Source organism: Tachyglossus aculeatus, chromosome 10, assembly GCF_015852505.1.
Source record: "Tachyglossus aculeatus isolate mTacAcu1 chromosome 10, mTacAcu1.pri, whole genome shotgun sequence".
Taxonomy (NCBI): Eukaryota; Metazoa; Chordata; class Mammalia; order Monotremata; family Tachyglossidae; genus Tachyglossus; species Tachyglossus aculeatus.
In genome coordinates this window covers 52,389,767-52,403,684 of record NC_052075.1, presented here as the reverse complement: position 1 = coordinate 52,403,684, position 13,918 = coordinate 52,389,767, and the positions used below count along the sequence as shown (strand labels likewise).

The window sequence follows — 13,918 nt, the reverse complement described above, 5'->3', positions numbered from 1 at the left end:
CTCCAGGGCCTCGCGGGCTCCCGGGTGGCCCCGGCCCCGATTTTCCGATCCTCGGGGGGCCGGTCGGGGGGCTGGGGAGGACGGGGGGGGAATCAGGTTCTCCCGCATCTTAATTCCCATTTTACGGATGAGGGAATGGAGGGCTCCCCTCCGGCCCGGCCCCCCGGGGGGATCCGGGACCCCCTCTTTGGGCGAGCCACTTCACTTCTCTGGGCCTCGGTTCCCTCATCTGGAAAACGGGGATGAAGACTGGGAGCCCCACGTGGGGCCCCCGAGACCCGACGCCACCGACCTCCACGGCCTCGCGGGCTCCCGGGTGGCCCCGGCCCCGATTTCCCGATCCTCGGGGGGCCAGTCGGGGGGCTGGGGAGGACGGGGGGGGGAATCGGGTTCTCCCGCGTCTTAATCCCCATTTTACAGATGAGGGAACGGAGGGCTCCCCTCCGGCCCTGCCCCCGGGGGGGATCCGGGACCCCCTCTTTGGGCGAGCCACCTCACTTCTCTGGGCCTCGGTTCCCTCATCTGGAAAACGGGGATGAAGACTGGGAGCCCCCCGTGGGACCCCGAGACCCGACGCCACCGACCTCCAGGGCCTCGCGGGCTCCCGGGTGGCCCCGGCCCCGGTTTTCCGATCCTCGGGGGGCCGGTCGGGGGAGATGGGGAGGACGGGGGTCCTTCTAGGCCTCGGCCCCCTTCCCCTCGACATAACACGCCCACGGCGCCGTGAGTCCTTCCTCTTTAATGCCCTCCCCGGCGAACGAGACAGAGGGCGACACCCGGGTCCCGAGCCAGCCGTCGACCCTCTGGGGCCTCAGTTTCTCCCCCCACCTCAAAACGCCTGGTTAAAGCGCGTGGCGGAGGGGCCGGCGGGGTCTCGAGGACCGGGGAGAGCCCCTGAGCGGGCGGAGGGACGGAGTTTCACCCCGGCGACGGGAGGGCAGGCGTCCGGCGCGGTCAGGGCGGGGGCGGGTGGGAGGCCAGGTGCCTGTCGAGCAGCGTGCGGTGGGAGAAGACCTTGGAGCAGAGGCGGCACTGGGCGCGTTCGGGGCGGTGGGTGCGCATGTGCACGTTCAGCGAGCTCTTCTGGGTGAAGCGCTTGCAGCAGACGGAGCACTGGAAGGCCCGCACCCCCGTGTGCGTCACCATGTGCTTCAGCAGGTAGTCGCGCAGCGAGAACGACCGCCAACACACGCTGCACTGGTGCGGCTTCTCCCCTGCGGGACGGAGCGGGAGAGGGGGCGCGTCGCGGTGGGGGGGAGGGCGTCAGGACGCGCCCCCCAACCCCGCGGGCACCCCGACTTCTCTTATCCCGCCTTTGTGCCTCGGTTCCCTCGTCTGTCAAATGGGGATGAAGGCTGTGAGCCCCCCTGTGGGACAACCTGATCACCTTGGAACCTCCCCAGCGCTTAGAACAGTGCTTGGCGCTTAATAAAAGCCATCGTGATTATTCTTAGTATTATAAATCTCCGCCCAGCAGATTTATAGACTTCTAGACTGGGAGCCCGCTGTTGGGTAGGGACCGTCTCTGTGTGTTGCCGACTTGTACTTCCCAAGCGCTTAGTACAGTGCTCTGCACACGGTAAGCGCGCGATAAATACGATTGACTGATTGAGGAAAGGGCTTAATAAATGATAAACGCCACCATTATTACTATTATTATTATTTAGCCCCGGGGGGTGTGGGGCAGGGGGGTGGCACCCGAACAAGGCCCGCCAGGGCCCAGAATGACCAAGGCCACCATCCGGAGTCGATCAATCAATCAATCAATCAATCGTATTTATTGAGCGCTTACTGTGTGCACAGCACTGTACCAAGCGCTTGGGAAGTACAAATTGGTAACAGTCGTCTGGGTGCCCGTAATGGAGGATCTGGGGGGAGAGGGTGGGATCGCAGGGGGTTTAGGGAGAGATGCTCGGATGATGATGATGATGGCATTTATTAAGCGCTTACTATGCGCAGGGCACAGTTCTAAGCACTGGGGAGGTTACAAGGTGATCAAGCCGTCCCACGGGGGGGCTCCCAGTCTTCATCCCCATTTGACAGATGAGGGAACTGAGGCACAGAGAAGTGAAGTGACTTGCCCAAAGTCACACAGCTGTCGACAACTGGCAGAGTCGGGATTGGAACCCAGGACCTCTGACTCCAAAGCCCGGGCTCTTTCCACTAAGCCACGCTGCTCCTCCGGGGAGAGTCGGAGGGAAGACACACGGGAGTTGATCGGGAGAGGGTTGGGGATGGGGGGCGGGTGGGGTCTCCCGGAGTGAGAGACGCTCAACGCTCCCCCCAGTCTCCTTCCCGAGGGGCGGCCCCCCCGGTTCCCGCCCGCTGCCTCCGCCCCCCGTCCCCCCGATTCCTCCCTGGTCCCGGCCGGCGGGGACCCCGGCCCCTCACCGGAGTGGATGAACATGTGCTTGGTGTAGTTCTTGCGGGAGCTGAAGGTTTTCTGGCAGTGGCTGCACTCGTAGGACGGGTCCGGGGGCCGGGCCGGGGCGGGCCGGGGGCCGGCGACGGTGGCCGAGGCCGACGAGGAGGAGGAGGAGGCCGTGACGGCGGCGGCGGCGGCGGCCGAGGGCGGTGGCGGCGGAGGGACCGGGGGGGCCGGGGGCGGCTCCCCGTGCTGTAGGGCGGCCCCGCCGCCCGCCCCCAGCCCCACCAGGTTGGCCGGCCCCCCGCCCCCGGGCCCGCCCGCCGTCTCGGGCTGGACGCCGTAGAAGCCGGGCGGCTGCGGGGGCGGCAGGTGGAAGGGAAACAAGGCGGCGGCGGTGGCGGCGGCCCCGGGTCCGCCCGGCGGCCCCTTGACGCCCGGCGGGGCCACGAAGGCCAGGCCGCGGGGCTCGGGGGGCGCGGGGCGGGGGCCGAAGGCCGGGGCCCGCAGGCCGGAGGGGTCCAGGCTGCAGTCGGTCCGGTACTTGTCGCCCTCGGGCGGGGGGTCCCGGGCCCCGGCCTCGCCCCCGTCCTCGCTCTGCCAGGCCGGGATGAAGGTCTCCGAGAAGACGTCGGGGCCCGGGAAGAAGTCCTGGGCCTCCGGGGGCGGCGGGGGCGGCGCGGGCGGCGGGAACTCCAGGGCCTCCTTCCGCCCGGCCCCGTCCTTCAGGGCCCCGTCCCCGAAGAAGCCCCCGCCGCCGCCCCCGCCGCAGTCCCCGTAGCAGCCCAGGGCGGGGGCCCCGCCGTCCCCGGCCCCCGCGGGCTCCGCGGCCTCCGCCCCGCCGGCCCGGCCTCCTCCTCCTCCTCCTCCTCGTCCTCCTCCGCCGTCCTCCTCCTCGTCCTTGATGACCACGGGCAGGGCGTCCGCCAGCTGCAGGCGCACGGGCTGGCGCTGCTTCCGGCTGTGGCAGCTGTGGGGGGCCTCGGGCTGGGGGCCCCCGGCGAAGGCCCCGTCCCCGTCCCCGCCGTCGGCGGCCCCCCGCTCCCTCGGCGGCCCGGCCAGCAGGTCCCTCAGCTTGTAGCGCAGCTCCGCGCCGCCGCACGCCAGCTTGGGGCCGGGGTCCAGGAGGGCGGGGAGGTCCAGCGCCGGGGCGGCGGGGTCCTTGGGGGGCTCGGGGCCCGGGCGGGGGGGCCCCCGCGGGGCCGGCGGGGCGGGGGGCTTGGCGGGGCCGCGGCTCTGGGAGATGATCTGGGTGCACTCGTCGATGACGGTCTTGATCTGCAGGATGGAGGCGGCCGTCAGCGTCTGCAGGGCCTCCGACTGGGCCACCACCAGCGAGCCGCTGTACATGAACTCCACCAGCTGCTGCACGGCCTGGGCGGGCACCACGGGGGGCACCTCGATCTCCGAGTAGCCCAGCAGCAGCTTGTCGTGGAAGAAGGGCGAGCCGGCGGCCAGCACGCAGCGGTGGGCCCGCAGGGATGCGCCCTGGATGTGCACCGTCACGTCGCAGAAGTGGCCGCCCAGCCGCTGCCCGTTCAGCGTCTCCAGCAGCGACTTGGAGAAGTTCTGCAGGTGGATGTAGTGGACGGACTCCGAGGCCGGGGCCGCCATGGCCCCGGGCCGCTCGCTCGGGCGCCCGCCCGGGGGCCTGCCCTCGTCGCGCTCGACCGTCCTCGGGAAGCGGCGGGCTTTAGCGGAGAGACCCCGGGCCCGGGTTCTAATCCCGCGTCCGCCGTGGGGCCCGGGGCCGGCCGCTTCACTCCTCTCGGCCTCGGTTACCTCGTCTGGAAAATGGGGATTAACACCGTGAGCCCCCCCGCCCGCGGGGCGACCCGATTACCCTGGATCTACCCCAGCGCTTAGAACGGTGCTCGGCACGTAGTAAGCACTTAGCAGACACCATCATCATTATTATTATTATAGACCCTAAACTCACTGTAGGCAGGGAATAGGTCTGTTATACTGCTATGCTGGCCTCTCCCAAGCACTTGGTATTCATCCGATCGTATTTATTGAGCGCTTACTGTGCGCAGAGCATTGTACTAAGCGCCTGTAGCCTTCTACATTCAGTAAGCGCTCATTAAATATGATTGGGTAGGGACCGTCTCTATACGTTGCCAACTTGTACTTCCCTAGCGCTTAGAACGATGCTCGGCACGTAGTAAGCGCTTAGCAGATACCATCATCATCATCATCATTATTATTATAGACCGTAAACTCACTGTAGGCAGGGAATAGGTCTGTTATATTGCTATGCTGGCCTCTCCCAAGCACTTAGTATTCATTCGATCGTATTTATTGAGCGCTTACTGTGTGCAGAGCATTGTAGTAAGCGCCTGTAGCCTTCTACATTCAGTAAGCGCTCAGTAAATATGATTGGGTAGGGACCGTCTCTATACGTTGCCAACTTGTACTTCCCTAGCGCTTAGAACGGTGCTCGGCACGTAGTAAGCGCTTAGCAGATACCATCTTCAATCAATCAATCAATCAATCAATCAATCAATCGTATTTATTGAGCGCTTACTATGTGCAGAGCACTGTACTAAGCGCTTGGGAAGTACAAATTGGCATCACATAGAGACAGTCCCTACCCAACAGTGGGCTCACAGTCTAAAAGGGGGAGACAGAGAACAGAACCAAACATACCAACAAAATAAAATAAGTAGGATAGAAATGTACAAGTAAAATAAATAAATAAATAAACAGAGTAATAAATATGTACAACCATATATACATATATACAGGTGCTGTGGGGAAGGGAAGGAGGTAAGACGGGGATGGAGAGGGGGACGAGGGGGAGAGGAAAGAAGGGGCTCAGTCTGGGAAGGCCTCCTGGAGGAGGTGAGCTCTCAGCAGGGCCTCGAAGGGAGGAAGAGAGCTAGCTTGGCGGATGGGCAGAGGGAGGGCATTCCAGGCCCGGGGGATGACGTGGGCCGGGGGTCGATGGCGGGACAGGCGAGAGCGAGGCACAGTGAGGAGATTAGTGGTGGAGGAGCGGAGGGTGCGGGCTGGGCAGTAGAAGGAGAGAAGGGAGGTGAGGTAGGAGGGGGCGAGGTGATGGAGAGCCTTGAAGCCCAGGGTGAGGAGTTTCTGCCTGATGCGCAGATTGATCGGTAGCCATTGGAGGTTTTTGAGGAGGGGAGTGATATGTCCAGAGCGTTTCTGGACAAAGATAATCCGGGCAGCAGCATGAAGTATGGATTGAAGTGGAGAGAGACACGAGGATGGGAGATCAGAGAGAAGGCTAGTGCAGTAGTCCAGACGGGATAGGATGAGAGCTTGAATTAGCAGGGTAGCGGTTTGGATGGAGAGGAAAGGGCGGATCTTGGCAATGTTGCGGAGCTGAGACCGGCAGGTTTTGGTGATGGCTTGGATGTGAGGGGTGAATGAGAGAGCGGAGTCGAGGATGACACCAAGGTTGCGGGCTTGTGAGACGGGAAGGATGGTAGTGCCGTCAACAGAGATGGGAAAGTCAGGGAGAGGACAAGGTTTGGGAGGGAAGACAAGGAGCTCAGTCTTCGACATGTTGAGCTTTAGGTGGCGGGCGGACATCCAGATGGAGATGTCCTGAAGGCAGGAGGAGATGCGAGCCTGGAGGGAGGGGGAGAGAGCAGGGGCAGAGATGTAGATCTGGGATGTAGATGTAGATCTTCAACATCATTATTATTATTATAGACCGTAAACTCGCTGTAGGCAGGGAATAGGTCTGTTATATTGCTATGCTGGCCTCTCCCAAGCACTTGGTATTCATCCGATCATATTTATTGAACGCTTACTGTGCGCAGAGCATTGTACTAAGCGCCTGTAGCCTTCTACATTCAGTAAGCGCTCAGTAAATATGATTGGGTAGGGATCGTCTCTATATGCTGCCAACTTGTACTTCCCTAGCGCTTAGAACGGTGCTCGGCACGTAGTAAGCGCTTAGCAGATACCATCATCATCATCATTATTATTATTATAGACCGTAAACTCACTGTAGGCAGGGAATAGGTCTGTTATATTGCTATGCTGGCCTCTCCCAAGCACTTGGTATTCATTCGATCATATTTATTGAGCGCTTACTGTGCACAGAGCATTGTACTAAGCGCCTGTAGCCTTCTACATTCAGTAAGCGCTCAGTAAATATGATTGGGTAGGGACCGTCTCTCTATGTTGCCAACTTGTACTTCCCTAGCGCTTAGAACGGTGCTCGGCACGTAGTAAGCGCCTAGCAGATACCATCATCATCATCATTATTATTATTATAGACTGTAAGCTCACTGTAGGCAGGGAATAGGTCTGTTATATTGCTATGCTGGCCTCTCCCAAGCACTTGGTATTCATTCGATTGTATTTATTGAACGCTTACTGTGCGCAGAGCATTGTACTAAGCACCTGTAGCCTTCTACATTCAGTAAGCGCTCAGTAAATATGACTGGGTAGGGACCGTCTCTATATGTTGCCAACTTGTAAATAGTGCTTAGAACAGTGCTCGGCACATAGTAAGCACTTAGCAGATATCATCATCATCACCACTATTACTATTATAGACCGTAAACTCACTGTAGGCAGGGAATAGGTCTGTTATATTGCTATGCTGTCCTCTCCCAAGCACTTGGTATTCATTCGATCGTATTTATTGAGCGCTTACTGTGCGCAGAGCACTGTAGTAAGCGCCTGTAGCCTTCTACATTCAGTAAGTGCTCAGTAAATATGACTGGGTAGGGACCGTCTCTATATGTTGCCAACTTGTACTTCCCTAGCGCTTAGAACAGTGCTTGGCACATAGTAAGCGCTTAGCAGATACCATCATCATCATTATTATTATTATAGACCGTAAACTCACTGTAGGCAGGGACTAGGTCTGTTATATTGCTATGCTGGCCTCTCCCAAGCACTTGGTATTCATTCGATCGTATTTATTGAGCGCTTACTGTGCGCAGAGCATTGTAGTAAGCGCCTGTAGCCTTCTACTTTCAGTAAGCGCTCAGTAAATATGATTGGGTAGGGACCGTCTCTATATGTTGCCAACTTGTACTTCCCTAGCGCTTAGAACGGTGCTCGGCACGTAGTAAGCGCTTAGCAAATACCATCATCATCATCATTATTATTATTATTCTAGACCCTAAACGCACTGTAGGCAGGAAATAGGTGTGTTATATTGCTATGCTGGCCTCTCCCAAGCACTTGGTATTCATTCCATCGCATTTATTGAGCGCTTACTGTGCGTAGAGCATTGTACTAAGCGCCTGTAGCCTTCTACATTCAGTAAGCGCTCAGTAAATATGACTGGGTAGGGACCGTCTCTATATGTTGCCAACTTGTACTTCCCTCGCGCTTAGAACGGTGCTCGGCACATAGTAAGTGCTTAGCAGATACCATCATCATCATCATTATTATTATTATAGACCGTAAACTCACTGTAGGCAGGGACTAGGTCTGTTATATTGCTATGCTGGCCTCTCCCAAGCACTTGGTATTCATTCAATCGTATTTATTGAGCGCTTACTGTGCACAGAGCATTGTAGTAAGCGCTCAGTAAATATGATTGGGTAAGGACCATCTCTATATGTTGCCAACTTGTACTTCCCTAGCGCTTAGAACGGTGCTTGGCACGTAGTGAGCGCTTAGCAGATACCATCATCATCATTAATATTATTATTATTATAGATCGTAAACTCACTGTACGCAGGGAATAGGTCTGTTATATTGCTATGCTGGCCTCTCCCAATCACTTAGTATTCATTTGATCGTATTTATTGAGCGCTTACTGTGTGCAGAGCATTGTACTAAGCGCCTGTAGCCTTCTACATTCAGTAAGCGCTCAGTAAATATGATTGGGTAGGGACCGTCTCTATATGTTGCCAACTTGTAAATAGTGCTTAGAATGGTGCTCGGCACATAGTAAGCGCTTAGCAGATACCATCATCATCATCATTATTATTATTATAGACCCTAAACTCACTGTAGGCAGGGAATAGGTCTGTTATATTGCTATGCTGGCCTCTCCCAAGCACTTAGTATTCATTCGATCGCATTTATTGAGCGCTTACTGTGCGCAGAGCATTGTACTAAGCGCCTGTAGCCTTCTACATTCAGTAAGCGCTCAGTAAATATGATTGGGTAGGGATCGTCTCTATATGCTGCCAACTTGTACTTCCCTAGCGCTTAGAACGGTGCTCGGCACGTAGTAAGCGCTTAGCAGATACCATCATCATCATCATTATTATTATTATAGACTGTAAGCTCACTGTAGGCAGGGAATAGGTCTGTTATATTGCTATGCTGGCCTCTCCCAAGCACTTGGTATTCATTCGATTGTATTTATTGAGTGCTTACTGTGCGCAGAGCATTGTAGTAAGCGCCTGTAGCCTTCTACATTCAGTAAGCGCTCAGTAAATATGACTGGGTAGGGACCGTCTCTATATGTTGCCAACTTGTAAATAGTGCTTAGAACAGTGCTCGGCACATAGTAAGCGCTTAGCAGATATCATCATCATCACCACTATTACTATTATAGACCGTAAACTCACTGTAGGCAGGGAATAGGTCTGTTATATTGCTATGCTGTCCTCTCCCAAGCACTCGGTATTCATTCGATCGTATTTATTGAGCGCTTACTGTGCGCAGAGCACTGTACTAAGCGCCTGTAGCCTTCTACATTCAGTAAGTGCTCAGTAAATATGACTGGGTAGGGACCGTCTCTATATGTTGCCAACTTGTACTTCCCTAGCGCTTAGAACAGTGCTTGGCACATAGTAAGTGCTTAGCAGATACCATCATCATCATTATTATTATTATAGACCCTAAACTCACTGTAGGCAGGGAATAGGTGTGTTATATTGCTATGCTGGCCTCTCCCAAGCACTCGGTATTCATTCGATTGTATTTATTGAGCGCTTACTGTGCACAGAGCATTGTAGTAAGCGCCTGTAGCCTTCTACATTCAGTAAGCGCTCAGTAAATACGATTGGGTAGGGACTGTCTCTATATGTTGCCAACTTGTACTTCCCTAGCGCTTAGAATGGTGCTCGGCACATAGTAAGCGCTTAGCAGATACCATCATCATCATTATTATTATTATTATTATTATTATTATTATAGACCCTAAACTCACTGTAGGCAGGGAATAGGTCTGTTATATTGCTATGCTGTCCTCTCCCAAGCACTTGGTATTCATTCGATCGTATTTATTGAGCGCTTACTGTGCGCAGAGCATTGTAGTAAGCGCCTGTAGCCTTCTACATTCAGTAAGCGCTCAGTAAATATGACTGGGTAGGGACCGTCTCTATATGTTGCCAACTTGTACTTCCCTAGCGCTTAGAACAGTGCTCGGCACATAGTAAGCGCTTAGCAGATACCATCATCGTCATCATTATTATTATTATTATAGACCGTAAACTCACTGTAGGCAGGGAATAGGTCTGTTATATTGCTATGCTGGCCTCTCCCAAGCACTCGGTATTCATTCGATCGTATTTATTGAGCGCTTACTGTGCGCAGAGCATTGTACTAAGCGCCTGTAGCCTTCTACATTCAGTAAGCGCTCAGTAAATATGACTGGGTAGGGACCGTCTCTATATGTTGCCAACTTGTAAATAGTGCTTAGAACGGTGCTCGGCACATAGTAAGCGCTTAGCAGATACCATCATCATCATCATTATTATTATTATAGACCGTAAACTCACTGTAGGCAGGGAATAGGTCTGTTATATTGCTATGCTGGCCTCTCCCAAGCACTTGGTATTCATTCGATCGCATTTATTGAGCGCTTACTGTGCGCAGAGCATTGTACTAAGCGCCTGTAGCCTTCTACATTCAGTAAGCGCTCAGTAAATATGATTGGGTAGGGACTGTCTCTGTTGTCAACTTGTACTTCCCTAGCGCTTAGTAGAGTGCTCTGCACACAGTAAGCGCTCAATAAATACGATTGATTGATTGATTGATTGATTGATTAACTGACTCAAAGTGAAGCAGTGCGACCCAATGGATGGAACACGGGCCTAGGAGTCGGAAGGACCTGGGTTCTGATCCCGGCTCCGCCACCTGTCTACTGTGTGACCTTGGGCAAGTCACTTAACTCCCCTGTGCCTCAGTTCCCTCATCTGTCAAATGGGGACTAAGACTGTGAGCCGCCCCCGTGGGACAACCTGATCACCCTGTAACCTCCCCGGTGCTTAGTACAGTGCTTTGCACATAGTAAGCGCTAAAAAATAAATGCCATCATTATTATTATTGCCTAACTCCTCTGTGCCTCAGTTCCCTCATCTGTCAAATGGGGACTAAGACTGTGAGCCCCCCCCGTGGGACAACCTGATCACCTTGTAACCTCCCCAGTACTTGGAACAGTGCTTTGCACATAGTAAGTGCTTAATAAATGACATCATTATTGTTATGATTACCTAACTCCTCTGTGCCTCAGTTCCCTCATCTGTCAAATGGGGACTAAGACTGTGAGCCCCCCCCGTGGGGCAACCTGATCACCTTGTAACCTCCCCGGTGCTTAGTACAGCGCTTTGCACATAGTAAGCGCTAAAAAATAAATGCCATCATTATTATTATTGCCTAACTCCTCTGTGCCTCAGTTCCCTCATCTGTCAAATGGGGACTAAGACTGTGAGCCCCCCGTGGGACAATCCGATCACCTTGTAACCTCCCCATTGCTTAGAACGGCGCTTTGTACATAGTAAGCGCTTAATAAATGACATCATTATTGTTATTATTACCTAACTCCTCTGTGCCTCAGTTCCCTCATCTGTAAAACGGGGATGAAGACTGTGAGCCCCCCGTGGGACAACCTGATCACCTTGTAACCTCCCCAGCGCTTAGAACAGTGTTTGGCACTTAGCTGGCACTTAACAAATGCCATCATTATTAGAGAAGCTGCATGGCTCAGTGGAAAGAGCCCGGGCTCTGGAGTCACAGGTCATGGGTTCAAATCCCGGCTCTGCCAATTGTCAGCTGTGTGACTCTGGACAAGTCACTTCACTTCTCTGGGCCTCAGTTTCCTCATCTGTCAAATGGGGATTAAGACTGTGAGCCCCCCGTGGGACAACCTGATCACCTTGTATCCCCCCGGCGCTTAGAACAGTGCTTTGCACATAGTAAGCACTTAACAAATATCATTATTATTATTACTATGCTTTCCAAGCGCTTAGTACAGTGCACACAGTAAATGCTCGATCAATGCAATCGAATGAAGGGATGCACAGATACCATTAAAAAAAGAAAAAAACCGAAAACCAAGGCGATCGGAGGGGAGCGAGCTGGGCGGCTCGGAGGCAGGGGGATGGATGGAATGAAAAGCAGAGGAGAAGAAGAAGAGAAGCAGCGTGGCTCAGTGGAAAGAGCCCGGGCTTTGGAGTCAGAGGTCATGGGTTCTAATCCCGGCTCTGCCAACTGTCGGCTGGGTGACTTTGGGCAAGTCACTTCACTTCTCTGTGACTCAGATCCCTCATCTGTAAAATGGGGATGAAGACTGTGAGCCCCCCCGTGGGACAACCTGATCACCTTGTAACCTCCCCAGTGCTTATAACAGTGCTTTGCACATCGTAAGTGCTTAATAAATGCCATCATTATCATTATTATTATTCTCTGGGCTTCAGTTCCCTCATCTGTAAAACGGGGATTAAGACTGTGAGCCCCCCACGGGACAACCTGATCACCTTGTAACCTCCCCAGCGCTTAGAACAGTGCTCTGCACATAGTAAGCACTTAACAAATGCCATCATCATTATTATTATTATTATTATGTATTTATTACTCTATTTATTGATTTTATTTGTGCACATCTATTTATTTTATTTTGTTAATATGTTTTGTTTTGTTGTCTGTCTCCCCCTTCTAGACTGTGAGCCCACTGTTGGGTAGGGACCGTCTCTAGATGTTGCCAACTTGTCCTTCCCAAGCGCTCAGTGCAGTGCTCTGCACACAGTAAGAGCTCAATAAATACGATTGAATGAATGACTGTTGGGTAGGGCCCGTCTCTCTATGTTGCCAACTTGTCCTTCCCAAGCGCTCAGTCCAGTGCTCTGCACACAGTAAGCGCTCAATAAACACGACTGAATGAATGAATGTTGGGTAGGGACCGTCTCTCTATGTTGCCAACTTGGACTTCCCAAGCGCTTAGTGCAGTGCTCTGCACACAGTAAGCGTTCAATAAATACGACTGAATGAATGACTGTTGGGTAGGGCCCGTCTCTCTATGTTGCCAACTTGTCCTTCCCAAGCGCTCAGTCCAGTGCTCTGCACACAATAAGCGCTCAATAAGTACGATTGAATGAATGACTGTTGGGTAGGGACCGTCTCTCTATGTTGCCAACTTGTCCTTCCCAAGCGCTCAGTCCAGTGCTCTGCACACAGTAAGTGCTCAATAAATACGATTGAATAAATGACTGTTGGGTAGGGACCGTCTCTCTATGTTGCCAACTTGTCCTTCCCAAGCGCTCAGTGCAGTGCTCTGCCCACAGTAAGCGCTCAATAAATACGACTGAATGAATGACTGTTGGGTAGGGACCGTCTCTCTATGTTGCCAACTTGTCCTTCCCAAGCGCTCAGTGCAGTGCTCTGCACACAGTAAGCGCTCAATAAATACAATTGAATGAATGAATGTTGGGTAGGGACCGTCTCTCTATGTTGCCAACTTGGACTTCCCAAGCGCTTAGTGTAGTGCTCTGCACACAGTAAGCGCTCAATAAATACGACTGAATGAATGAATGTTGGGTAGGGACCGTCTCTCTATGTTGCCAACTTGTCCTTCCCAAGCGCTCAGTGCAGTGCTCTGCACACAGTAAGCGCTCCATAAATACTACTGAATGAATGACCAAATGCCCTCATTTTTAATGCGATCGAACGAAGGGCTTAAAAAAGGGAAAAACCGAAAACCAAGGCGGCTGGAAGGGAACAAACTGGGCGGCACGGAGGCAGGGGGATGGACGGGATGACCTTGTCCAGCCTCTCCTGCGGCCAACTGTGAGGTCGAAACACACCAACACACCAACACACCCGCACCCACACACACCCCCACACCCTCCTCCGCCATTTCCCGCCTTTCCCGCCCCTCCCCGTGCCTCAGTTTCCCCACCCACCCACGGTTATCTCACCGGTTACGTTGGGCCCAGGTTGGGGTCGCGGCCTGCACTCCGGCCATCGCCTTCGCCAGGGCCGCACTTCCGGCCTCCCGCCGCCAGGCGGAACCAGCGAGCGCGGCGCCCGGCGCCCGGGGGAAGGCGCCGGGGGGTGCACGCTTCCTGCGTCGCCATGGAGACCGGGGGAGCCGGCGAGGCCGGGGCCGCCGGCGGATAGAGGGGAAGCGTCGGCGAGGAGCGACCGCAGAGACGGGGCGCCCTCTCCGGCCGGAGGACTAGCGGAGGGAGGCGGGACCCTGGGAGAACCATCATTCACCCAGACGGATTTAATAATAAGAACGGCGGCCTTTGTTAATAATAATAATAATAATAATAATGATAGCATTTATTAAGCGCTTACTATGTGCAAAGCACTGTTCTTCCCTTCCCCACAGCACCTGTATATATGTTTGTACATATTTATTACTCTATTTATTTTACTTGT

At 54.1% G+C, this 13,918-nt stretch overlaps 1 protein-coding gene across 1 annotated transcript; it reads right to left on the bottom strand.

Annotated features, from left to right (window-relative positions):
* Positions 1–383: 383 nt before the first annotated feature.
* Positions 384–13,494, bottom strand: ZBTB45 (zinc finger and BTB domain containing 45). The gene is made up of 5 exons (XM_038752032.1): positions 13,450–13,494; positions 3,275–4,152; positions 2,690–3,187; positions 2,392–2,530; positions 384–1,214 (listed from the first exon to the last, which is right to left on the bottom strand). The coding sequence occupies exons 2-5, from the start codon at positions 3,977–3,979 to the stop codon at positions 955–957; spliced, it is 1,602 nt and encodes a 533-aa protein (XP_038607960.1). The 5' UTR covers positions 3,980–4,152; positions 13,450–13,494; the 3' UTR covers positions 384–954.
* Positions 13,495–13,918: the final 424 nt, after the last annotated feature.

What these genes read in the sequence shown, in the direction of transcription:
- ZBTB45 (XM_038752032.1), bottom strand. Translation starts at nt 3,979, where the DNA reads ATGGCGGCCCCGGCCTCGGAGTCCGTCCACTACATCCACCTGCAGAAC. An exon ending in TGGCGGACGCCCTGCCCGTG is followed by an intron (nt 3,188 to 3,274) that starts GTCATCAAGGAC and finishes GAGGCCGCGGAG; the next exon opens with CCCGCGGGGGCCGGGGACGG. An exon ending in ACGGCGTCCAGCCCGAGACG is followed by an intron (nt 2,531 to 2,689) that starts GCGGGCGGGCCC and finishes GCCTCCTCCTCC; the next exon opens with TCCTCGTCGGCCTCGGCCAC.